General features: G+C 38.7%; 1 protein-coding gene across 1 annotated transcript in view; it reads right to left on the bottom strand.

Moving 5' to 3' along the window:
- The window catches only part of LOC139120939 (scavenger receptor cysteine-rich domain-containing protein DMBT1-like), a 78,639-nt gene that overhangs the window by 40,660 nt on the left and 11,046 nt on the right, over positions 1–26,933 (bottom strand). Inside the window, exons 8-13 of the mRNA XM_070685529.1 lie at positions 26,391–26,450; positions 25,252–25,605; positions 24,360–24,386; positions 22,206–22,355; positions 9,299–9,649; positions 1,734–1,772 (exon numbers count right to left, since the gene is read on the bottom strand). Of these exons, the coding sequence (XP_070541630.1) occupies positions 1,734–1,772; positions 9,299–9,649; positions 22,206–22,355; positions 24,360–24,386; positions 25,252–25,605; positions 26,391–26,450 (981 nt within the window). The remainder of the gene's footprint in view (positions 1–1,733; positions 1,773–9,298; positions 9,650–22,205; positions 22,356–24,359; positions 24,387–25,251; positions 25,606–26,390; positions 26,451–26,933) is intronic.

Genomic DNA, 26,933 nt, shown 5'->3' with positions numbered 1-26,933 from the left:
TGCACAATTTGAAATATATTATCCTTTGATAATATATTTGAACCAAACAAGATAGATTGAACCCTAAAACTTTAACATTTGCTGTCTTCCTTGTCGATCACATGACTGATAACAATGACTATCTTGAATGCAATACATGTAACAGCCAACTAAGTCACTTCCCTCGAAAAGACAACGTGCATTTTCATAAAGAACTCACATTTTCCTTGACCAAATATATACAAAACATTATTTACATTCTTGGTTTGTCAAGAATATATTACCATTAATATTATTGGTAATGATTTACGCACCGGGTCTCAAAAACCCGAACACTTTATTATCAATTTAACTTTCTTGGTGAGTTTTGCTATTCCAGTCTTTATTCACAGTTAGTACCAGTACAATCAGAACAAATTTTAACTCAGTTTAAATCTTGAAGAATTCAGGCATAGCCTAGATTTGACGCATAGATTAAAAGAGCAATCTTCAATGCAGAGCATAAAATATATGAAATCATTGCACTGATGTAGTAAAGCTCAGAAACAACACTGACCACGGCCAAGATTAAAAGAGCAATCTTCAATGCAGAGCATAAAATATATGAAATCATTGCACTAATATAATAAAGTTCAGAAACAACACTGACCACGGCCACTTTGTTGTTCTGCATTGATAGTGTGAATCGGGTGCACTGATTCTATTCATGCAAAATCGTTCAAATCAACATCGGTTTTAAAATAAACCATATGATGGGGAAGACTCTGACGTTAACAGATAACTGTGTGAGAAAATTGATGACAGAATGGCATTTCGACTGATATACCGGTTTCTATGATTGGCTCACGTGATATACGACAAAAAAGAATAAAACAGCCCTCTCGCATGCGGAGATATTACCCTGCAGTGTACAGTGATATAGGCCGTAACCGTACCCGTCGTTTCTGCTTTACTACATCATTGTGTATAGTGGCTTGGTATTTTCTGTACAGTAATGGCGTTTGAAATGGTACAAGAAGGTAGCTTGACTTGCATTAGACGACATTTAGTACATTATAAGAGAAAAGCTGTAACATTTGTCTCCGTTTTAGACTTTAATGTACGCTGACCTTCAACTTCGTATAGCTTTGCGACCGAGCATGAAATGGAACGTTTCACTGCGGTAAGCCTCGACACTTGACAACAAAAATGACGTACGCGACGAGGGCATCATCAATGTTACCGTTATGAGCACAATCCTTTGGGCGGGCAACAAATCGTAATCTTTCCCTTGCTGGCGTGTGTTATTATTTAATTAGGTCGAGTTCAATCCGGTGCAGTTACAGCGACGTACTCATGCAGGCATTATGTAGCGAATGTGTAAGCGAAAGAAAATTCGACTAAGTAATAAAAAGAAACCAACAGAATATAATAGTATCTATTCCCTCCTGTGATATTGATATCCCGTTGCTGGTGAAGTTATTAATATTTTAAAATCCAAATGTAAGTTCGCCAGCAGCAACAAAAAAACCCAAACTATGTCAACTATGTCAATTATTTTACGCTTATATACTATAAATTACTAAAAACAACAGAACGCTCGTGCACTGACAAGGTATATATCAGAAAATTTCACCGATCACAATATGTATCATTCACTCTTATCACAGGTTAGAACCTCTCAGTCACCATACTTGCTCGAATGGGAGTTCACTTTGAGTACCTTCACGGGCTCTCACTTTCATATTTCACGTATACAGTAAGATATATCTTACCATCAGTTGTCCATGGCATTTCCGACGAATACCAATACTCTGCAACATAAAGTAAACACACAGATTTATAAGAATATAAAAGAATACGACGATTGTTATTGGACAGTATCATCGACTATAATAGGTCGAATTCAATGCCAGATTTTATAAATGTCATATTTCCTTTTCACACCGAATTCAATAGGTATCAATTAGGTATGGGGAGGTTAGAATGAAGCCAGTTTGTTTTAATGTCAGAGCATTAATCTGATTTGAATCACAATCTTCAAAGTGTTCCAAAGAAGCCTAACTTCTAGCGAATGTCTTGAGTTTATAAAAATTCAATTCGGAACAAAATATAAAAGATCTGGTTTCAAGAGCGCTTCACACATCCACTTATGTGACAATAGGGATTGGACAGGCATGACGCCATTAATAAAAGCTCTTCAAATGGAAAATTGCGTCATATGGGGTGTTATCAAAGTTTGTATTCAACCTTGTGGTTATAATGGTGCGCCTCCAAGTTTCAAGACGTTCAATCTGGAGCCACGGTATTAAACAATTGATACAAATTTAAGCATTATTAATTTACCATCAGGATATACAAAAAACTACCTTATTATCTTCAGAAAAATAGGTATACTAAACTAATTTATTTCAGAAGGTTGCAGTGCCTCAAAGTGAGAAATTATCAAAGACAGTCATGATAGATTTTATCCGATTGTTGTTCTGACGTGATACCATTTACTGACAAACAATAGAGTATTGCTGAAAATCGATAAAGTATTATCATAAAATGCATTGTTGCGACATTTTTGTCTTAACTCTGAGTGACATCTCTCGGAACACTTCATACCTTTATTGATAGTTTTCTTTCATTATCAACTCAAGATGGCGTTGTACTTACCAACACACTGTTTTCCAAAGCAATATTTCTTATCAAAGATGACATAGAACCCCCGTATTTGTTCAAAAGACAAAGGATCTACATTTTATGGTAGCAATAGTTTAATTGACGGATGAACGGAGTACATTTTGGGTAAAAAAATCGATTTGGGTATTCATGATAAAAACTGATTCAAGTAAAAATGTTGATACTACTTCATGAAATTTCATATCTCATTTTCAACTAGAATCGATGAAGGAAAAAATGACAATTTTGTTATGCCCTATCTATTTTCATTCTTAAATGAAGGGGTTGAAAGACTGACACTCAAACAGTGATTAAGATCATGATAAGCAAACACTGAAACTGCTCTTGTTCAAAATGTAAGAACTCATTGCCAAACAAAATTGTCGTTATGTATATAGAAGTTCAAAACATAATATTTAAATTTTACGCGGCCAGAGTGGAGATTTTTTATATTTTGAAATGTTGATTACGGGAAAAGAAGCCAGGAAATCTGATGATTCGCATAAATTTGCATAAATGTTTACTTCTTCCTCGGCAAAATTACTGCTACTTGCCATGCTAAAAGGTGTACCCCGACCAACATTGTAATCTTGGTTAACAAATCAATTAAAATTGCATGTATCTTTGCGAAAAAAGTGATTTTGAGTAAAATACGCTCTATTCTTGGTACAGGTACTGATAAGTATTGATAGTCAACATCATAACACTCTAGGTGTGGTCATCGCTATTTTTAACCATATAACGATTCAAAATTAAGTCACGAATTAAAGTGACCATGAATAGAAATAGAATTGAAGTAGAAAATTGCCGTCATGCGAGAAAGTTTAACATTGAACATTATTGTTGTTCTTTGATTAAAGTGCGAAGTTTGTCCTCTTAGATAACTACCTTAAAAAGCGATAAAAGTAAGATAACCTCCAGACTTTCCCAATGCCCCTAAACCGTGACAGCTTCGAATTCTCATCAACTATCTACGCTGGTAAGCGGTTTGGCTGAGTTAGTTCAAGGACACATGCGTTGTAAACCTAGGGCTCTACCAACCCGATTAATAGTGCGGCAACAGAAAGCTTAAAATCAGGGCTGGAGAGACCCGTAATGTTCAGCCAAAGTGAGGCTGTGACAGAGTCTAGGTAAGCGTTAATGAAATGTTCGTTATACTGCGAGGTTATTTATCAAATACCGCCATTACTTCCGAGTACATCTTACTATAGATGTATTGTCTGGCATGTGTAGCGATGCGTAGCGTTGACCGCAATACTGGCACGAATGATGTGCAATAACATAAATTACAGTATGTTCAGATTACCTTAATTGATTTTATACACTTTTCAAAGTCAAATTTTATGTAAAAGTGGGAAATGTTGTGTTTTTAGAATGCCCTGTACGTACATTTGGTGGTGTGATCGCATACTGACTATGGCAGATGTCGAGCGCGTTAAAAGCGCACAGAAATAAAATTTCCCGCGGTTCGTTGTATAGCGGGAAATGCTTGTCTGAACGTCGTAGTGACAGCCAATCAGAGCTAAGGCGTCTGTTGGTCACGTGTTTAGGGGTATTTAACGTAAGCCAGGTGTTTAGGCTGACCATTCTAGGCCAGCACTCACTGCTTGTGCAGCCACTTTCAGTATTCTCGTCATTTTTCTTCGCTAACGGAATTTGAGACATGGCAGCATCCGATTTGTCAGGTTTTGAGGACTTAATCCAAAAGCAAGTTTCAGAAGCCGTGTCCCAAAAGAGCACTCAACTTTTGGGTGATCTTGAGAAGTTGATGACTTCTCGGCTTGATTCGCTCAAGAACGATCTAACTGCTAATCAGAAACTTCTAGCTGACACTCAGTTAACAGCGGTCAGAGATATGAAGAATTCGGAGGCTCCGTCCTTCCGTAAGAAGTACTGTGAGGAGCAATTTAAGTACAACCAGAGAGTTGCCGACAAAATGGATGAAGCTGCTCGTCAGTTGGACGAAATCAAAAGTGATCATCCTAATCTACAAGCGGCGAAAGTTCAGATTGCGGAAGGTAGGAAGCTGGTGGGTCATAGACAGAAATTGATTCGTTTGGCGGATAATGAAGACTTGAGTTGGCGAGTGGTTAACGAATATGAAACCCACGAACTTGCGGAGGACTCCGATGACGAAAAGAGGATCTACAAGGCAGTTGCTCGGGCGCAGAGGAAATACAAGGAGGAATCCAGGAAGCGTCGAAACAAGAAAAGTTTCTATCTCGGAAACCGATGGAATCCGTATTCGGAGTCTGCATCAACGTCTACCCGAGCCGGAGGGGCGTCTAAGGCGTCGCTTGATCAGGGCGGTTATAGGAAACCTGGCACGTGTTTCGCATGTGGGAAATCAGGTCATTGGCGCTCAGAGTGCCCGTTGGTACAGGAAGCCAATAAGATAAGTACCACCTTTCTCAAAATGAGGTTAGTCGTACATGTAGTGACTTTTCGTTTTTTTCTGGGTTTTCAATTGCCGCCTTGAATTTCGCAGATGACGGTGAACCGTTCGGTAGCGTGGTAGCCAACTCTGATGTAGATTTCGTTAACGAACTTCTGTTTTAGTTAACGAGTTAAAGTGTACGGACGTTATTGCCGGGGCACACAATGATAAGGACGTACAGGCTGCCCTGTCTGAAGTTACGGTAAGTCCGGTTGGAAGGCTGAAAACAGCTTCAGCGTTTTGGAAATCAGCTGGGGCCAACTCTTATGTATTGGATGTTATTCGCAATGGGTACAAGTTACCTTTGAAGGATGTTCCCGGTAAAGTATTTCTGGACAACAATAGGTCTGCTAAGAGACACGCTGATTTCGTCGAAGCAGAATTAGGTAATTTATTAGCTAAGGGTTGTGTTGCAGAGGTTGACAGCGTGCCTCGTGTTGTGAATCCTTTGACGGGAGCAGTGAATAAGGTAGGTAAGAAACGATTGGTGCTTGACTGCAGGCACGTAAACTTGTTTTGTACAAGTTCAAGTTTCGGTTAGAGGGCGTAGATATTGCTCGACAGATGTTCGGAAAGGGTACACACCTTTTTTCTTTTGATATAAAGTCCGCTTATCATCATATTGAAATTTTTGGCGGACATTGGCAGTATCTCGGCTTTGCCTGGTCAATTGACGGTGTGCTACGTTACTTTGTTTTCAAAGTTTTGCCGTTTGGGATTTCCACAGCGCCGTATATCTTCACCAAAGTTACCCGTACCATGGTGAATTGGTGGAGGAGTCAGGGTATCAAGGTAATTATGTATATTGATGATGGCATTGGGGGCGATGCAAACATGGATGGCGCTTGCCAGGCAAGTGCGCAGGTAAGGGATGATATCGGGAAGTTTGGTTTCCTGCTAGCTCCAGGAAAGTGTCAATGGCAACCCCAGGTCATAGTGGGATGGTTAGGTCACACATTAGATATGATCCAGGGAATGATTTTCGTGTCCGACGACCGAATTAGCATTCTAGAAGGGAAACTGAAAGGTGTTATCCAAGCTATTGCTTCAGGTAAGACGTGTTTCGGGCAAGGGATCTTGCTGCTATCATTGGTCATATCATCTCTATGCAAGGGGGAATAGGACCGCTTGTACGTCTCCGTTCACGTTATATGTATACTTGCCTTGAGCAAAAAGCTGGTTGGGACTCTATTGTTGTCGTCAATAGTTTAGTTTTAGACGAGATGATATTCTGGTTGAAGAATGTACGTGAAATGAACGGGACGGCGCTGATTGGCAGTAGCGACCATGCTATGCGCGCATTTAGTGACGCATCAACTGTTGGTTACGGTGGGTATATTGTGAACGTTGGGCAAAGTGAAACCATGGGTCGGTGGTCGACTGTGGAAAGCCTGAAAAGTTCTACATGGCGAGAGCTTGAGGCTGTGTATCGCGTTATGCGGAATAACGAGAATTGCCTAAAAGGGCAAAGCGTGCAATGGTGCACTGATAACCAGAATGTGGTTCGTATACTGCGAGCAGGCAGTTGCGTGTCAGAGTTGCAGGAGCTGGCACTGAAAATATATGATTTTTGTCGAACATTGCAGTTAGACATGCTGCCAGAGTGGGTACCGAGGGAACACAATAGGTACGCCGATTGTCTGAGTAGGCGCACAGACCCTGATGACTGGGGTGTACAGGTAAGTGTGTTCAAGGCCCTGGATAATGAGTGGGGTCCTTACTCGGTGGATAGATTTGCCACTGATTACAATGCCAAGTGTGCAAGATTTAATTCTTTGTATTGGTGTCCGGGTACGGAAGCAGTGGATGCTTTTTCGCAGAACTGGGGTTCGGACAATAATTGGTTGGTCCCGCCACCGGACTTAATTCTCAGAACACTTACAAAATTAGAATCTGACAGGGCTGAGGGGACGATCGTATGTCCTCGCTGGACGTCTGCTCCATTTTGGCCCTTGTTATGCCCTAATAACGGTAAGTTCGCAGTTTTCGTGAAGGAAGTTCGAGTGTTGCCTAAAGTTGGCATAATTAGCAAAGGCAGGGGCGATAATGGCTTTTCGATGGCAGAGTTTTAGCTTTTAATTTGCTTGCAATGCATATTGGTTTGATGGGTCATGACGGGCGTTGGCCTTTGATATTAGATAAACATCCGATGAATATTCCTCACTTTCGGATGTTTTCATTTATATTGCAGGGTCAAACTTAAAGGAAGGCGTCACTACGGTTGCAGATAGCCACAAGGTCAACAGTGACGGCCTTCAAAATGAAGACTTGCGAAGACTTGCAGGGAAAACTACCCCATTATTTATTGCAGTCGAGAAGCGACAGAACAGTGAAAAATATTTTGCCTATTTTCAGAAATGGACGAATTTTATTTGTTCTCGTGGAGAGGGAGCTCTTCCGGCCAATCCCATCCACGTGGCTTTGTTCGTCACACACCTGTTGGAAACTCAGGCTTCAGCTGCAGTTATTTCAGCCACGTGTACAGTATCAAATGGGCTCATACGGTAGCAGGTCATTCTGATCCTACAACACATCCATTCATTGTGAATTTAATGGAAACTGCAAAGCGTATCCGTCAACCGACGAGATCCGGAGGGACCCAGTCACAGTGTCGGAAGTCCGTGCCCTTTGCGAGAAATATAAGAACAGTACAGACGTTTTAGTTTTACGTGATTTGTGTATGATTTTGTTATGTTTTTCTGTTTTTTGCGTTTTGATGAAGCAAGCAATTTACGTTGTTGCGACGTTAGAGTCGAATTCGATCATTAAGTGTGTGTATTTTGCATAGCAAAACTGACCAGTACCGTCAGGGTGATAGTGTAGTTATTGCTAAGATTTCTTCCGTTGCTTGCCCTCACGCTATGTTACAAAGGTATGCGTCTGCTGCTGCAATTGATTTTTAAGTACTGATTTTCTTTTTAAGCCCATTGTTCATTGCAAGTCTGGTAGGGGGTTAATTCGGCAAAACAAAAAACTGAGCTATACACGGGCTCGGGAAACCATTGTTGGTCGTTTGCGGGAAGTTTGCGGTCTTGACCGGCGCCTGGGTTTGCATTCATTGAGGGCAGGGGGTGCCACAGCGGCGGCCAATGCTGACGTTGGTGATAGATGCTGGAAGCGTCATGGTCGTTGGAAGTCCGACACGGCCAAAGATGGTTACGTTGTTGATTCTCTTGCTCATCGGCTTCAGGTGACCAAAAGTTAGGCTTGTAGCAATTTTATTGGGGGGGGGGGGGCGTTTCCCTTCCCGTTCTTTAGTTTTTCTACGTGACGGCGTCTGGCAACCTACCATTAATATGGTATTTGGGTGTAGGCAGTGTGAGCGTGCGAACGTAGTTAAGACATAAAATTTCCCGCGGTTCGTTGTATAGCGGGAAATGCTTGTCTGAACGTCGTAGTGACAGCCAATCAGAGCTAAGGCGTCTGTTGGTCACGTGTTTAGGGGTATTTAACGTAAGCCAGGTGTTTAGGCTGACCATTCTAGGCCAGCACTCACTGCTTGTGCAGCCACTTTCAAAATTAGGTGTTATTGATGATGCAGAGTTATGAAATTTTAAAAATATTTTGAGTTTGCATTTAATGTCGACAAGTAAGGATGACACCCGAATCCTCCCCTAAGCGCATTTGACATAGCGTCGGGTACAGGTTTCCAGGATTTTTTCAAATATACGTTTGTTTTTTGTCTGGTTTTTCCTGGGCGGTCTTGTGCGCTGGAAAGGGGCGTTGTACTGTTATGTATTTTTTCCCCAGAAAGTACTTTTCTGTCTGTAATGCTCGACACAGTTTTTGTTTTTGTGGAATAAAGGAGACCGGCTGGCACTCGGTGACGGCGTCTGGCAACCTACCATTAATATGGTGTTTTGGGTGTACGCAGTGTGAGCGTGCGAACGTAGTTAAGACCAGAACAAAATTCAACTGGAGCTGTGAAGAAACTGTAGTTCTGCAAGGTTTATTTCACACACAATTACTGCAGGGTAGAAGCCTTCCTCTCCTATTAAATTTAATCACCGTTAGATATTTTTTGTAGAACAAACGACTTGCTGGTGCCAGATTTTCCCCGTTTCATATGAAACAGTTATGCTGTCATAAACCAAATAACATTTGAGGTCAGTGGAGTCTGCATTTTATTATTATTATTATTATTGGATTCTGTGTCCTCCGATAAAGATATTTACTCAATGATGGGACTCTAAAGGTTATAGAATCAGAATATAACAATGACATTTTATGACTAACCCTCGTCATAAACGTCCACGCGAAATCCTCTGTTAGTGACTGAGCCATCGGAAGTAAAGGTAATCCATATGGTATCACCGGATGAATAGAAGGAAGAGGGCGTACTACATCCAGAATGTTGGTTAATTACCACGTTTTGGCCTGGAGTGCCTCCATTACCAGCCGATACGAAGTCACAACAACTTTCGGTACAGAAGTCATTCCACCAAATTGACAAATATCTCCACGAAGCAGCTGCGTGGACAAACCATTTACATCTTGCGTTGTTCGGATAATTACTTGGATAGTTTGGCGATTCAATCCTAGCATGGCTCCAATACGACAGATAATATGTTTCACCACACTCATAAGCTGAATAGACAAACATAGGTTAGCCTTCGTGAATTAGAGAAATGACGATATTGCAGGCAAGCTACAACTTAATTTTGACAGTTTATAGCGGTAACTTAGTAAAATGCTGTTATGGCGAAAGCAATTGTATGATTAACAAGCCGCTTAAGTATTTCTACAATCTTTAAAAAAACATATCTGCATGCACTTGCACGCAAATTAGCTTCCAAGTGAGGAATTATACTCATTATGCCATGTTCAAAGACTCGGCGACATGATTTCGCTTACGTCATGCTGAAAGGGGACGTCAAATACCCATTGCATGATAAAACTGCTGCTTCAAACATGACAAAAAGAAGATGTCCTACTTCCATAACGGTTTATAACTCCGCAGTTGCATGTTTACTCTGGCATTGCATCTCTTCAATCTTTGTTTTGATAGATAAGGTAACAATACTCCTTTGAATCAGCTATGATTCGAAAACTTATAAAGGCAGCTACAGCAGCTGTGTGCCGCATGCAAGTTGCAAATATGCAAAAAAGCAGCGCCTAAACATAAATGATTCTGGTTGTTTGACGTGAAAGTAATTAAATTGGGCCGCCTCGAACACTGTTATATTCCTTAAATGATGCTAAATGCATTGGAATTTCGCCAAGTTTGAGAGAAATTGTTCCGGCAATGCACATCTTCAGAATAGCTCTTCAACATACAGGATAAACTACAAAATGGTCACCAAGCAACTTTATCAGATTCTACGATGATAGTAATTGATAAAGCTTCGAGGACTATCCTAGAAACTTTAAATTTAAGTGACAACCATTCGTGCACACATCGAGCTTAGAGTTTATATGTCAGGAAGTTTTATGCATTGATCCTATATTCCGACATACCTGATATTTCGCATGATATATTTATCGAATTTTGTGTCCTTTAGTTGCATTGGAGGGAATTGGTTGTCGCAACTTAATCACGTGATTTCCGAAACATATTCTGAGTCAACATAACGTCAAAAGTAACTGTTGTGTGCACCATGCTAACACAAGCTTGTAAACTGATTATGAGGGGTGTTCGAAGGACACAATGTCGAAATATTTCGGGGTGTTCAAGGTCTGCTTGTTGGAAAAAATGTATTATAATATGAATTTGAATAACTTGAAGCTTTTTCGAGACACTTGGAATATTCCATTTTTGGTCAAAGATCATTGAATTCTTATGTGAAGTTGACAAACATAACGTAGTTGATGGGCATAAAGTTAGCTCGAATATGAAGATGTCTTCCTGTCATTCAATGGTTTAATTCTATAATAGTGAATCTGAGACCTGATCAGCTCCTAGATGAGGCGACACGATGGCAATCATGCATCAGATTGACTATTATCTCTGAATTCGCAAAACATCTCAACAATGCTTATACATCTATAAACACTCACCGCAGAACATGAGAAGGACTGGTTTTTTGTTGGATGACGATCAGACTAAGACAAAATGTTTTCTTCGAAATGACCTTTGACGATTTAAAATCTATCTCTGCAACTATTAGGGATATAGTTCAGGTTTTTGTCGGATGATGACCAGTTCTGAGACAATGGTTTTAAAGTACGATGACCTTCGATGACCTTTGAGCTACTTTCATGTATCTCAGTAACTACAAGTAACAGAAGTTAGGCTCCTATTCCATGTCAAAATGGTCAAATTTTTAGCCGAAAACTTTTTGATAACCTATGAAATACTTTCTTGTATCTCTGCTACAATTACAGGCGTAGTACATTTATTAATAATAATAAGGTTCTGCTTAAGCTAATCACTGTCAGAACAAGTACACCTCTTTAATTATGTACGTACCTAATTTAAGGCTGACAAAAAAGTCTGGACAACTTGTATTGTTTCATATAGAGTAGCAAGGATCAAACATTCTCAGCTAACAAACCGAATCAAAGATTACTGTTGTTGCAAATAACATCATGTTTGGGCCCTGGTGATGCTGCTTGCAGCATTAATTTGTCCAAGCGTTGTAGTGCACGGTCTATGTTTGCTGTGAATTCCGCAAATGTACCTTGAATTTATTTTTAGAATTAAAAGACCTGAAAATCCTAATGTTAAGAGCATTTATTCAAGTGCAGGCATTGGAGAAACATTATTCACTAACATGATTTTTTCACTATTCTTTTGGCTGACTATCTGCTTATTGTACTTTTTAAGTTATTAGTGTTTTTTTCAAATATTTTTATGGGCTTTGCCTTCGATGCAAATAATAATAATATGTAAAAATCACACCACATGGCCTACTCATGGTATTCTGTGCATGTGACACTGTTTTGTAATACTCACTTCCGGGAGTTGTATCCCACCAATCTTGTGTGGTAAGCCACCAGTCAGGAGTAGTTTGCCACGCCAATCACGTGTTGTCTCCTCGGCTGTCGACTCCATAGCAGTTGTTATGAAATCTTCGGTTGTAATTTCCATTAAGTGATAGAAAAAATATTAATGAAAAGCCACGATAGCAAGTTTCTAGGTGACCTGTGTGTACTTGTATCTTCGTAAAATTCGTTTTAATCACTATACAGTGTTTGCTTACGTGCACGAATTGCCACTCTTGACAAAGCCCTTGTGATTCTGTTGTGCAATAGTCATGCGACAAAGACGTTTACGACTTTAAGTGTTGTTTTCATCGATGTCACGTATAAAATATCATTTTCAAATACAGATTCCAAATACCGGATGTACACTTATAGACGTATAATCGGCACTTCCTTGTCTAGGGGCTGCTTGCGCTCCTGGATTTATAAGATTGGACAGTTTTAGTAAATAACCATATTCTGTGCTTAAAATAATTCCGGCCAGGTTCTGTCTTCATAGAAGCTGGCGTAAGGGTTATTACTCATGTGCGACTGACTGTCGGTACTTGAATACTGGCGAATGGGAAGGAAGGGGTTAGTATAGCACCGTGTAGCATGACAGACATTTTTAATCCAAAGCTCTGACCACACTGAACTATACAAAGTGAGATGTCTTTCTTCCCTCTGTTTAGCACACCAAACGAGATAGTTTAAACGTAAAATTTTAGGATTTCTAATTGCTTTCCGCTGTTCTTTCATGTAAATGATGACAATCGTGAATGCAAAACACTTAACTGAGCCACTTCTCTTCAAACCAATACTCATAGTTTCATAAATGACAAATACTAATTAGAGCACAGATATACAATACACCATATAAACGTTCTCAATTTGTCAAATAATATTTGCCAAAACTGTGAGAATTGTCCCATAATCCGATCTTCTATTTTAAGTTTAACTCTGTTAGTAACTGACCCTCTTGAATTTGAATTTACGGTAAATACCAATGAACTTGAACAGATTTTAAGCTATCTCGTAATTTCAGCAATTTTAGTCGAAGGATAAACATAGTAATCTTCGATCGAAAATGTTTAATACATGAAAGCACTGTCCTGATGAAGGGGAGATTCGAAGCAGCACTTATGAAGTATGACGTAGACAAATTCAATCGATCGCGAAATGTATCATATAGTCAGGTGAGAAGAGTCCATGAAAATATATATGGTCAACTCTCATCCAAAAGCAATTGTGACAGCTGATAGAATAAACCTTTATTTCCAAGTGTCTTACCGTCAGTTGTGCTCGTCGCTGCTGTCGTAATAATATAATCTGCGACAAAAACATAATGAACCGTTAAAATTTAATATGCCCGACGATGTAGTTATCATGCGGTATCACCAACGCCAACGCATGCCAAGGCTTGCGACGTCATATTTTCTTTTTTATTCTTTTTTCATGTCGAAATGGAATTCAGATTTGAATCATAATCCTTAAAATTCTCCAGTAAGAGTTGTTTAACAGAAAGTTTCGTCGTATATGATGTCATCACAGTTTAAATATAATTACGTTGTCGTAAGATGGTACCCTGTGCCAAGTTTTAGGATGTTCAAATTTTGTTCTGCTATTCAAAAACGTATCCCTTATGAGCGAAATTCTCTCCGTAGAAATCCCTATTTTCTGACAACTATTGTGGAGCATTGGAATGAAAACCATGCTTTTTCTAAACAAATAAAGCAAATTTAGCATTTTTTTATCACCACAAGAATAAATTATCTCATGCGTTTCAGAAAATAAGGCATACTAGGGCTGCGTTCACAAATAATGGTGAGGGGGCTGGCGGAATCGGGATTGAAATCTTCCCCCTCAATTCTCTCAAAAGATTTCAAATGCCTCCTCTGTATGATAAAAAATGTTCAAGTCCCCAAGCTATCACAAAGCCGCATATTTATAAGGGATGTACGCGCAGGAAAGAATAAACATCTGCATCGTTCCTCTATCGTCCATCAACGAAAGTAAAAGGTCCATGTGACAATCAAATAAAAGAATGATAAATCGTGCAAACACGAAATTAATAATGACGAAAAATAACCAGAGGAATACGTCGTTGACTGGCATTCGACAACTAACCTGTCTCTTCGACGTACAGAATGAATCCTGTGTTGGTAACTGAGTTGTCCGATGTAAGGTTACCCATACAGAATCACCAGATGATAAGAAGTTGGGCGGCCAAGTACATCCAGAATGTTGATTAATCACGACGTTTTGTCCTGGGACATCTCCATTACCAGCCGATATAAAGTCACAACAACTTTCGGTACAAAAGTGGCCCCAATAAACATACAGTTTCCTCCACGAAGCAAACCGCGTGGACAAGCCAAGTACATCTTGCATTATTCGGATAATTAAAAGGATAGTCCGGTGAGTAAATTGTAATATGGTCCCAGTAAGACAGATAATACGTTTCACCACACTCGTAAGCTGCACAGACGAAAACAATTTGGAGGTTTACGCGAATCGAACAAAAATAAGCACCTTGATATACAATGTACAGGCTTTATCGACGATATTTCAACCAACCTACTGTGCACTGGTTTGGAACATACCAGTAAAATTATATTCTAGATTTTTTTAATGTGCAATGCACACGCAAACAAGTAGTTCGCAAGTGAGGTAGCAATGATCGATTTTGCGATGTCCCCATGCTTTCGACGTGATTATATGTTTGATTAAAATAAACAACATAATGCTGGTAGATAATGTAAATAGCCCATTTCACGCTAAAAGCGTGGCTTCAAACATGACAAAAAACGAGTCTTATTGCGTGTCTCATTGGATTAGGCGCCGTAAAATAAATTATTGGTTTGCCGTCTTTGAATTTTTGGAAAAACATACCAGCCAGCCAGCAAAAAGCTAACACAGAGAAAAAACACAACCTATATCAATCCCATAAACTTTAACTTTTCAATATCGGTTTATTGGTCACAAGAATAAAACTCAACTATTACATTTACAATGCAGTATTTCTTGTGGTCTTCATTAAGCACGTTGAAAGCAATGCTTTGACACAAAAGTTATACTTGTACGTTGTATATATATACAACAGGTACAAATAGTTAGAGAAGGTAACTGTGGGTCTTAACATAAATTCCATAATAAGCAGTGGCAGTAAACACCATACCAGCACATAGATTACCATATGTATAGTGTGTGATAGTAATCAACTGGTTGTGTTACGGAGATAGTTTGTCTCCGGCATAGGTTTATGCACTAGGTGGTCAAAGGCACAAGCAAAATCATTTCATTAAAATACAAGATCTCAATTATGGATACAAAGCATATTTGCGACAAATTCAAACAATATAAAGGAAAATGAGGGCAACTTCACACATCGGCTCTACCAAGTTTGTTTAATATTACGATATGGTGAATAAAAGGATCATTGCAGTTATTTTGTGTGGAATACATGACGAGACACCGGTGAATCGATAGTGCTTTGACCCTAGTCATGTGATCTGGGTGCCCAGTAAACTGGTTTTGTGATTGAGTGATTCATCTTATCTGTGTTTCTGAACCACAAATTGGGTTCCTTCATAAGTCGCTCTCTTGTTTTGTACCTCTTCCGCTTGGTTGTGTGATAAAGTCATCTTCGTCCTCGAAGAGGAGAAGCCAGATTCGTTATTGGAGAGTTAGCCATTACTGAATGATGCTATAGTCAGCGGGAGACGCGCGACGCGAATTTTCAGGGGTTTGTAGCAATTTTATTTCAACAATCGCGCGCGTTCTACTCATATCGCGTGTGCCGCATCCCTCAAATTTACCATAGAATTAGTTTATACGAACGATTAATGGAGGGAGGTGAATAATAATAGGGTTATACACAAAATACGGCCCTGAATGGACTCGGGCTCAGTGAGTGACGTATTCGACTCGCCTTCGGCTAGTCCAATACGTCACTCACTGAGCCCTCGTCCATACAGGGCTGTATTTTGTGAATAACCCTATATTAAAAGACTTTCAATAATGTTGTATCAGAGTATCTTTAACGTACATTACAACAATTATTGCATGATATGAGGCACGATTCATTTATGCAAATGAGATTTTGGGGTAGCGAAGGCTAGCGGAGGTAGCGGACCATAATTTCAAAGTTTCATCTATTTTTATCTACTTAGCAATTGTTTAAAAGTATAGTACTTGCTAAATGTCAAACAATTACACCAAACTAGCAACCTTTAACGTGTCAATCAAGCGCAACACGGCACGCACTATATTCTGAGCTCGGATGGTTATGTCTGCCATTTGTGAGAAAACTAGTGCAAACAACTTCAGCCAGCGGGATCGACTGTACAGCCACGGTCCCGGAGAGACGTGGTACATCTACCCATGGATGTCTATTTTTTACATCAATGATCTACCGAACACTAACTACGTTCTGGTTTTCGTTCAAGTTAGAGAAGGATATAGTGGTAAGTGCCCACTGCTTTGTATTCATATATGACACTATGCGGCTGTTATGAAGCTATAACCTTTCCCATTTTTGTCGCGGGTAACTTGTGAGCTGCAGCGGCTTCTACAAGTCACTCGACCCTAGGCCCTGACCGTCTCGATCACTTCGGAACGGTTACTTCGGTATGAATGAAACTTGTATCATTATCATCTCGAAATTATGTCCTCAGAGTTTTCGATGCTAATAGCACTTTGAAAGACTTTAGTTGAATCTTGTAACGTCTGGAACGCACCTGAATGGGCTCGACAGATACATTGTATGCGGTGGGACGCCGTATAACGCCGGGAACACACAGCACGGTATTCAGGGCACAGTGTGTGGTTAACACAGCGGCCGCAGTTGTGCATACCACGGCGGCCGCTATGTAATTCTGATGCAGGGCCAGGCCGGGCCGAATAAAAAAGAGGTCGGCCAGTTGCGAGTTCGGCCAGTAGGAGTATGGTTATATGGTGAGACTACAGTGTTCTTCTATTTTCTAGGTCTCGCTAAAATTATATATTTATAAGCCAAGATTTAGTTTCAAACTCCCAAGAATACTATAATATTAACTCATAATCTAAGTATTCTTACTTCACTTGATATAATATCATAAAATCTCTTTCACCCACGCCCATAGAAAACTTCAAATATATGTAGACAAGAGGAAATATATAGGGGAAAGAGCATTCCTTAAGATACAACAATTATTGATAGTTTGGACTGGGCTAGGTATTCTAAGCTGGATTTGAATGCACAGTCAAAGGCAATGTGACGCCAATGGTCAAGTGTAAGATAGAGAAAAAAAGTCCGGCTTTTCTATTATGTCATACAATCGTTAAAACTTGTACCAGCGTACTAATACATCATTACGGCTAGAAATCTATTTATTCCAAGATTATTTGGTTTCCGCTACCCCCGATACCGATCGATACGTAGCGGAGACCTCGGCGAAAAAAAAAATTGTGCCCCGAATCCTGCATTGTATACATAACAAGTTTCGTAAACTTTAGTCTAGTCAATACAGATAAATAACCCTAATTAAGAAATTTCATCAAATATGCAAATTAGGAATTGGCTTAAGTAATAATGCTTAACGATTTTCAATAATGTTGTATAAAAGTATCTTAAATATATGTAGCAAGATTCATCATCTTTGGTCGAGTCAATTCAGATATATACCCCTAATTAGAAATGTTCATTACATATGCAAATAAGGAATTGGCTGAAGTAAAACTAATTAATGACTTTCAATAATGTTATATCATTGTATCTTCAATGTACATAGCAAGTTTCATCAACTTTGGTCGAGTCAATTCAGATATATAAACTAATAAGGAAAGTTCATTAAATATGCAAATAAGGAATTGGCTGCAGTAAAATGCTTAATGACTTTCAATAATGTTATATCATAGTATTTTTAATGTACATAGCAAGTTTCATTTATTTTAGTCAAGTCAATTCAAATATGAATCCCTAATTTCAAACGTTTATTTAATATGCAAATAGGGAGTTGGCTGAAGTGAAAATGCTCAACGACTTTCAATAATGTTAATATCATAGTATCTTTAATATACATACCAAGTTTCGTCAATTTTAATCTAACCAATTCAGATATATATCCCTAATTAGGAAAGTTCATTAAATATGCAAACTAGCAATTATCTTTCATGTCAACCCTTAATATCTTTCACGGCTGATACATCTTGGTGTGATCAACATTTGTAGCAAATCTCATCAGATTGTGTTCAGTCATTCTCAATGTATATCCGTTTTTTTTTAAAATCATTAATTATGCAAATAAGCAAAAAGTAAGCAAGCAACACCCGCCAAAAACTAATCAGTTCTTGCCATTTGCAAACTGAATCTATATATGTACCGGTTGTCTCAAAAAATAGGGATCCAGACTACTTTTGTCAACTTTTATGATGAGAGTTATTGAAACCTCAACCAAGAATGGTACACGAATGTCTTGAATGATAAAACTCTGTATAATTATGTCAACTTTAAATCTACTCTCGAACCAGAGAGGTATATTGATCTCTTACCAGAAAGTACCTTGTATTTTGCAATTGCTCGAATCAGGTGTTCAACAGAAACTAATTTAGAAATGGTAAGAGGCCGTGAAAACAAAATTGATAGGGGTCTAAGACTATGTAAATTCTGTGATAAAAATAGGATAGACGATGAGTATCACTTTATATTGGAATGTGCATTTCACCACACTTTAAGACAAAAATATTTACATTATTACTTTTTACAGGATATACCATACTTTAAATTATTACATAATGAAGAGTCAAAACAAAAAGACCTTACTCTCTCTGGCAAAATTCATTGTGAAAAGCATACAGAAAAGGAAACAAATATTATAATTGCAGCATTTTACTGTATCGAACCAGTGCATCAATTCAGAATTTCCAGTACATTTTTGTATGACACGTGTAAAAACATTGTAAGCCTTTGACTTCAGGAAATAATTTATGTAAGACTTTGTAACGATAGGCTGGTGGCCTAAGTTATCGAAATAAATATTATATATATATATATATATATATATATATATATATATATATATATATATATATATATATATGTGTGTGTGTGTGTGTGTGTGTGTGTGTGTGTGTGTGTGTACCAGATTTGATTCTGATCTGATGAGCCGTTTTTGAGATATCGAGCACACAGACAGAGACAAACAGACAGACAGACAGACAGACACACACACACACACACAGGCACACAGACAGACAGACACACATACAGACATCACTGCGACATATGCTCACGTGTGTGAACACGTGAGCAAAAAACGAATAGTAATAGTTCTTTTGGCAAACTGTACAATATGCATTTCCTAATGTTGGGGTAGAACAAAAAGTGTTCTAACCTGAAATTTCAAATATTAAACTGCAAAAGTTACTGAGTATAACAAAGTATGTAGTTGTCACTCAGAAAACAAATGCTAAACATCTTGGTAAAAGGTGAAACTACTATCCTTCCATAAAATTACAATTTTTACAGTAAGAAGAGTGGGTAGCTGAACAAATCATAACAGCCTCGAATGCAAATCCTCCTTTTCAAGTGTCGAGTGTCAAATAATACTAGTCCTGAGCAAGTTGAGTTAAATTCTCCATTAGCTGTAACTTTTGGCTATTTATTCTGAGTTCTGAATTCTGCGTATCAACTATTTTTATCTTACTTCAAATAGCGCTGATCGCGATTTTAGGTTTGTTACTGAATTTAGCTGCGTGACGCGGAGACATCAGACACCGCTGCCTGAAATTCGGACAAATTTTGTTGCTGCGTTGTTGCAGCTCGTTGTAGCCTGAGTCATATAATTCGTATGAAGTGTAACTTTTAGTATGCATTATAACGCTAGCAGGTTTATTTTCATCGTTCTTCCGGAAAAAGCGAAACAATATATTATTTAACATATTAAGGAAAGAAATTACGTTCAGTGATCAGCGCTAATGCATACTAAATGTCAATATTCTACTTGTAAAGACAGCCTATGCCGAATGGACATTGCTATTTTGACAACTGAATTCTAATCCGGGCTTATAAAATGACCCAAATCGTTTGGTAGCAGAAAAAAATGTTCAAAGTAAGGCAACTTCACACTGCGTACGAACTATTTGGAGCATTCAACAACGAAAATTTCACTGTACCTGCTTGGCTCGATGCAAATCCAATATCGTGATCAATCCCGGATCGCGGAAAATTTTATGGAAATTAAGTTCCGTTTCTTATTCGAAGCCAAACCAGTACATAATTGTTTTTTATCCGTCTTTATGAAGACCCAAAAAATTTCTACCCTTCCGCCGACATGAAAACTTTGAGGGAGAAATCAGCTTGTGAAACAATCGATCAATTGTACTGCGGTATACATGTTCGCTAAAACAGGAAATGGAGGTGTACACTTTTAGTACAGCAGCCGATGCACCCTTTTACGATAAATAGTCTATTTTAATGAAAAGATCTACAGCATTTACGTTTTTGCGACATATAAGTAAATTGCTGCATGATTGCACTCTGGATGCGTCATTGCGGATAACAGAAAGGCACAAGACGCCGTATTTTTGAGCAGACGATCTTGTGTTGTTTTTCAGATTTCGCCCAAAACCTACCCGCATGCGGACGGCAAACAAAGAATTTATTTTAAGGCCTTATACTGCAAAGCATAAGTAGCCGCGAAGCAGGTGTATGATTACCAGGGAATTGTCTTTTTCAATCTTTATTTTGATATAGGCCCTAATACTAGTAACGATACTTCTTTATAGCTAATAATTTGAAAGCTTATATGGGCGGCTATAAGAGCTATATGGAGTGCACATGCAAGTTCAAAACATGTAAAAATGCTCCTCTTAAAAGTACATGGTTTCTGAATAATTAAAAGGGTCGCCTGTAATGATGTAAGGTTTTTTCACAAATGCCGAGATTTATCACATACCTCGAGCCAAGTTCCATTGTAACGCTAAGGGAAAAGACGCCCTCACATTTGTGTAATAATTTGCCTTGTCACGCCTAGGCACAGTTTGTCCAAATATGGGTAATCGCGTGCATTTCAGAACTAGCTTTATTCTGGTTACTACGCTCGTTGCGATCAGCAAACGTTCGATCCGTAAACAAAGCCAGCGCAAGATTCGAACCTCTCCTCCGTTCTGATCGTAAGGGGCAACCGTCAAATTAGCGAAATCGGGTGGTATTTCTCAGGTTTCATATTAAAACCCAGTGTTGACTAAGTACTTAATATATGATATCTGCGTTTTTAAAAGATTTGAAAGTGAACTGAATATAAAATAGATCGAGTGCTATCCCCATGCATGTAAGCTATGCCTAGCCGCTAGCCGTCGCCTAGGCCTCCTGCAGTACACGGTCATTTCATCGCTAAATCCTCACAAACTTAAGCTTATATTTCTTTCAATCGAACATTTTGATGATGATCGAATCTCACTGCCGGTGTAATGTAATTTACGATATGTTGGGCGGATGGGGCGGATCATACCAAATGCCGCTGTGATGCACATGATCAAGAGCGAGGATTGACCTGCACACTAATCAGTAAACTTCTCGGTCTTTTTACAAATAACAGATTCTAATTCATTTTTGCCAGTTCTAATGTGGAAATTTAAGACAGACATTCTGCATTCGCGAGAATACTTACAACTTATCACTGAGCTCACGTAATTCTGCAAGATAAGATACTAACGACTCCTGTTTTAGAAAATGTTTCTTGTTCTTGTATAAGAGATAAAAGAGATAATTTCAAAAAACTTCAAGAATGTGACACAACGACTTTACTCGTTTTGCAATAGGTCAGTTGGGCTGTGCTATATATCTCAGGTTGATTTCATTTTACGTCACTGTATCACAGTAATATTTTTCCTGCATGTTTGCATCTTCGCATAAGCATCTTTGACCATTTGCTTTATCTCATAAAGATCTACTGTAGGTGTAAAATGATCTTTGATCGTTTTCATAAGAGTCTCCTTGGATGCGTTTCTTGTACGATTAAACTTGCATTCCTGCAAAGCAGACCTTAAGATCTCATCCATAAAATCGCACAAGCAAATAAAGTTTGGATTCATGCTAACGCCTTCTCGATTGTCAATAATATCGCTATCTCTTGATTTTTTCTTTGCATCAAAGCCTGTAGATCAATTACATAATGGATCCTACTAACATTAATACGGTATTACTCAACCTTGGCCTTATCAGTCATTAACTTCACTGAGACAGCTTTGTTATACTCACTTCCCGGAGTGGTATCCCACCAATAGGGCGTAGTGCGCCACCTATCATCAGTAGTTTGCCACCACCAGTCCCGTGTTGTTACCTCCATCGAGGTCGTTGCTTCCTCAGTTGTCTCCTCAGCAGTTGTACGGTAATCTTCCGATGTAATTCCTGTTAAGTAATAGAAAAATAATCAAGCACAGTGAAAGACGTCCACAATAGAAATGTAGTAAACGTAGAAAAGGTGTAAAAAACCTAGAAATTGACTACCAAAATATTTGTTTACCTAAAAGAATTTACTGAATTGTCATGCTGAAATTAAGCTCTTGGTTATTCTGTTTTATCGTACTTATGCGACAGTGAACTTGAAAAGTGATAGATAGATTAGATATTGTTTCCAAAGTGAAAGTGATCGATTCAGAACACTTTGATGTACCGTAACGCTTTAATATAACTATGATTCCCTCAGCATTTTTATGTATTTGTCTTTTCATCGCCTTCCTAAAATTCAGAAATTTGCAGAGTAGGGTTTTCGATATATTAAAATGGTTGTCTTTATAGTTGTCGAATTTATTCTTTATATTTAACAGAAAATATGCAACTCTACATGAGGGTTGATTTCATATACCGGAATACTATATAAGAAACTAAGGGTCGTAAAAAGAAGATGCTATATTAATTAATCATTCAATCGAAGGTATTTTTATCCCTTGGTCTGATCACGGTGTTCACATGATTTTAGTTTTCTTTCCCTCTCCTATGCACGAAACAGAGCATCATCGGACAAAAACTTCCAGAATTTCTCGGGATCTTCGTACTGTAACTGATAGCGATGTCGAGTGCATAACCAGTCCCAATCTGTCCTTCAGTGCGTGAACTAAAAGTATTGATATTTCCGTGTCCCCCCCCCCCCATAACCGAAAATTCTATCATTTGAAGTAGTACGGATCGGTCCAACTGAAGCTATGTTGTAGACACAAGAGATGAATAACTATGTGGAGAATAGGTTTGGTGTAATGACTCAACTTCAGAAGTGTCGTAAATTCGTTTATTCCTCACTAAGTAAATAACACTGAAAAGAAAAATAACTAAAGAAAGAATAAAACTAACTTAACTACGACAGAGCACAAAAACTTTTGTTTGGAATGATATAGTCTCGGTGACACAGCCTCTCTGTTGGGCGGTGGCGCTACACTTTCACCTGACGAAGAGGACCAAAATAAAGGTGTGGCGCCACCCGCGTCCTCGCGTGACCCGCGCCCAACACAGAGGCTGAGTCCAGTCATTGAGTCCTGATCTGGTTCCCTGCCCCTTTCTACCGTTGGCTGCGCTACACTCACGAAAGGGGCAGGGAACCAGACTAATTGAGTCCTAACGATCTGGTTACTATGTGCCAAAATAATTCAACAGAGGGCGCCCTATCGATGATGAGACGTTGCGCAATGTTGTGAGCCCGTTCATTCGGGCTAGGACTTCTACAGTCGAGTCATAGTCTATACCATTTGTATACCAAAGATTTAATTGTGGCCCAATGGACAGCAATGAAACAATAAAAATATTCCTGATTTACAACGATGTCGCATGCGATTTTGAACTAGCGTTCTTTGCGCATGGACGGTGACCTTCGACACAAACTCATGACGGCTGCTATATCTAGACAAAACATGCTGGTGCCTTTTAATTTATTAACGTTATTAATGTCAGTAACTCTATAACTTTATCGGTGGGAAATCTTGATCAAAGTAGAAATAAATTTAAGCTGGGGCCATGACGTGTGATGATGCACTCTACCAAGCATTGTGAGATTACAAGTATATGTGTGTAAAGTTAAACGGTCTTCAGTTGTCCTGTAGTAACAGATGCGTATCAGTGATTTGCGGCCACCTTTGACAGCCAGATGCCCGAGCTATAGTATTAGTGATAAACAAGACAATGCAATGTCTCTTATAAGGCCTATGCAACTACCAGTGTTGCGCAACACCTACGACAGAAACAGAAGGGTTTCCTATAGTACTTGACTTTGAGTTTTGGTGAAATGAAAGAGGTAATACCGGAGGCAATGGGCCCAATGTCTTGCTACGTGACCGTCAGTCAATCAAGCCTGTATGTATATAGGCCCGAATGATACGGCTATTGCTTAACAAGGATGTTACTATGATAATCGTTTGCACTTACCTTCAGTACCCGGCCATACGGTCGGACCTACAATTCCAGGTAGACAAATACATGTATGTTTATGGGCGTAGTATATGAAGGCTGGGGAGCTACATTAATAAAATATAGTACGGTGTTTTATTATGGCGTAAGTTGAAGATAAAAATGGACAGAAATAAGAGGTAAAAGTGAAGAATTAGCGGGATCTCTTTGATTGAAATTTAACACATTCTTCGGGTGTAGATTTCAAAGCAACTTCTTCTTGAAATAACTTCCACATAAACTGATTTACCGACTAAACGTTTAAAGAAGGAAAATTAACTAGTATTTTTCACTTTTCGTTTTTGCTACTCGAAAGAATGTCATGACTCTGCAGTACTGCTTCAATTTTACACGAAACTTAGATGAACGCTTTGAATTATTTTTCACGATCTGTGAAATTAATGAGTAACTTTCTGCTTTCAGTTCAGAAACAGTATACGCGATAAGTGTTCTATAACAATGAAAATAAGAAGTGTGGAAAATCAATACGGTGAGATACTGAAATTTGGGACACGAACGGCTAGGAAAAAATTGCAATATTTAAGTCGCTTCCCTCATTCAAATATCTACTTTATCTACCAGATGAAGAATGATTGTCAAATTTTTCATCGAGGTGGTTTTTATGATCAATAGATAAAAATAAATCAATAAACATAATAATGAAGACATAATAATGAAGACATAAATAAATAAATAAATAAATAAATAAAACTGTTCAGAAGATAAGACCTGCTCTTGACTAGATTTAAGGCGATCGTGACAGTTTTGTCGTCAAACAGAAATTTCGTCTTCAAATTTAAGATTTCGAGCTATCAAGTGCGCTAATGGGTACATTATAGTAAGCAAATGTGAAGGATAATCATCAACTTACCTTCGTCATTAACGTACACACGAAATCCTCTGTTGATGACTGAGCTATCCGAAGTGAAGGTAATCCATATGGTATCACCGGACGAATAGAAGGAAGAGGGCGTACTACATCCAGAATGTTGGTTAATCACCACGTTTTGTCCTGGAACATTGCCATTACCAGCCGATACGAAGTCACAACAACTTTCGGTACAGAAGTCATCCCACCAAACATCCAAATATCTCCACGAATAAGATGCGTGGACAAACCATACACATCTTGCATTGTTCGGATAATTACTTGGATAGTTTGGCGATTCAATTACGGCATAATCCCAGAAGTAAGAAAGATAAAATGTTTGACCACAGATGTAGGCTGTAAGAAATAGAAATAGGATTTTTCATTCAAATACACGGCAGCTGTCGCTTCACTTACTGTACATTTGCATTCAAATTGATTAATATGTCTGAGGGGGTAAGATTTATTTAGAAATTTGAGGTAGATATCAAGTATTGGAGATGGATGCTGACTATTTCGAAACACGTCATATTAGTGCAGATTTTCACTCCTATACTTTTACAATATCATTAGGTGTCCGTTTTGTCTGAGATATAAGCGGTTTTGCTATTCATTTGTCTGTCGTGGTTCATTCGCTTGTAAAATTGACCAATCGTAATCGGACAAATAGTTTAGTGAAGAAGAGTTTTTGAACAAATAACGGGATCTATTGGCCTAAAAGGGCAAATATGCAAGTTTCACAGAATTCGGTCATCCATATGAAATTTCAAAGCAATTGGGGTCGAGCGATTCAGAGAAGTAGATTCTTTGACCAAAAGTGGAAAAAATTGCCCCCAAAATACAAATATGCAAACTTCACCACAATTTGTACAAACCTAGCTAAAGTCGCGACAAGGAACCTGTATATCAAATTTCAAAGCAGTCAGAAAAGCAGTTTCAAAGAAGAATTCAATTGTTGACAGACGACAGACGGACGACGGACGATAGACAAGGACGGACATAATCCACTCCGCGTCGGTGAAAGTAGGACTAAAAGGTTGGCAGTGTACTAAGCTTTCCTTCCCCCCCAAAAAAATCTTTCGACATAGCAATTCAGAGACAAACCGATAGTATCTGCTCATAAAATCACTACAGTAACTTACGTTCAGGTGTTGGTGTCCACCAATAAGGCCAGCTTGTTGGTTCGACAGTTGATTCTTCTTCTGTTAAATACAAACAAGATGTGTGAAGAGCGGTCGAAAAATTAAGCGTAATCCAGTGTCTAAAGTACTATTAAATGTTCACAGAGTTTAATTGCTTATGTTCATACGTACTGTTTCTGAGAGAGACATTTTGAGCTCAAATTCAAGTCCCTCACCGGAAAGAGTAAATCCTAGATTACACCCGGAAACTAGTAAATCTTTATCGAATATTATAAAATGTTATCGCAATAATTGAATAAAAAATTATTATTTGTCTTTTGATTTTTATGAGCCCTGGAGAATTGAAAAACAGAGGGCATAACTCTCGCATTAAGCTCTTATGGACTTAGGTCATTGCGAGAAGAAGAGTGGATTATGTTCTAATTTGTCATAGATATTACATTTGAGATAAATGAAAATTGTACCAGTGAACCTGTAAGGCGTAGAAGTTTAGCTGAATAACCACTGATTACGGAACGTCACATTCGTTAAATAGGCTCGGCC

The sequence above is a fragment of the Ptychodera flava genome, chromosome 21 (assembly GCF_041260155.1).
Source record: "Ptychodera flava strain L36383 chromosome 21, AS_Pfla_20210202, whole genome shotgun sequence".
NCBI classification, from domain to species: domain Eukaryota; kingdom Metazoa; phylum Hemichordata; class Enteropneusta; family Ptychoderidae; genus Ptychodera; species Ptychodera flava.
The sequence above is the reverse complement of the archived record's forward strand: the minus strand, read 5'-3'. Positions and strand labels throughout refer to the sequence as shown.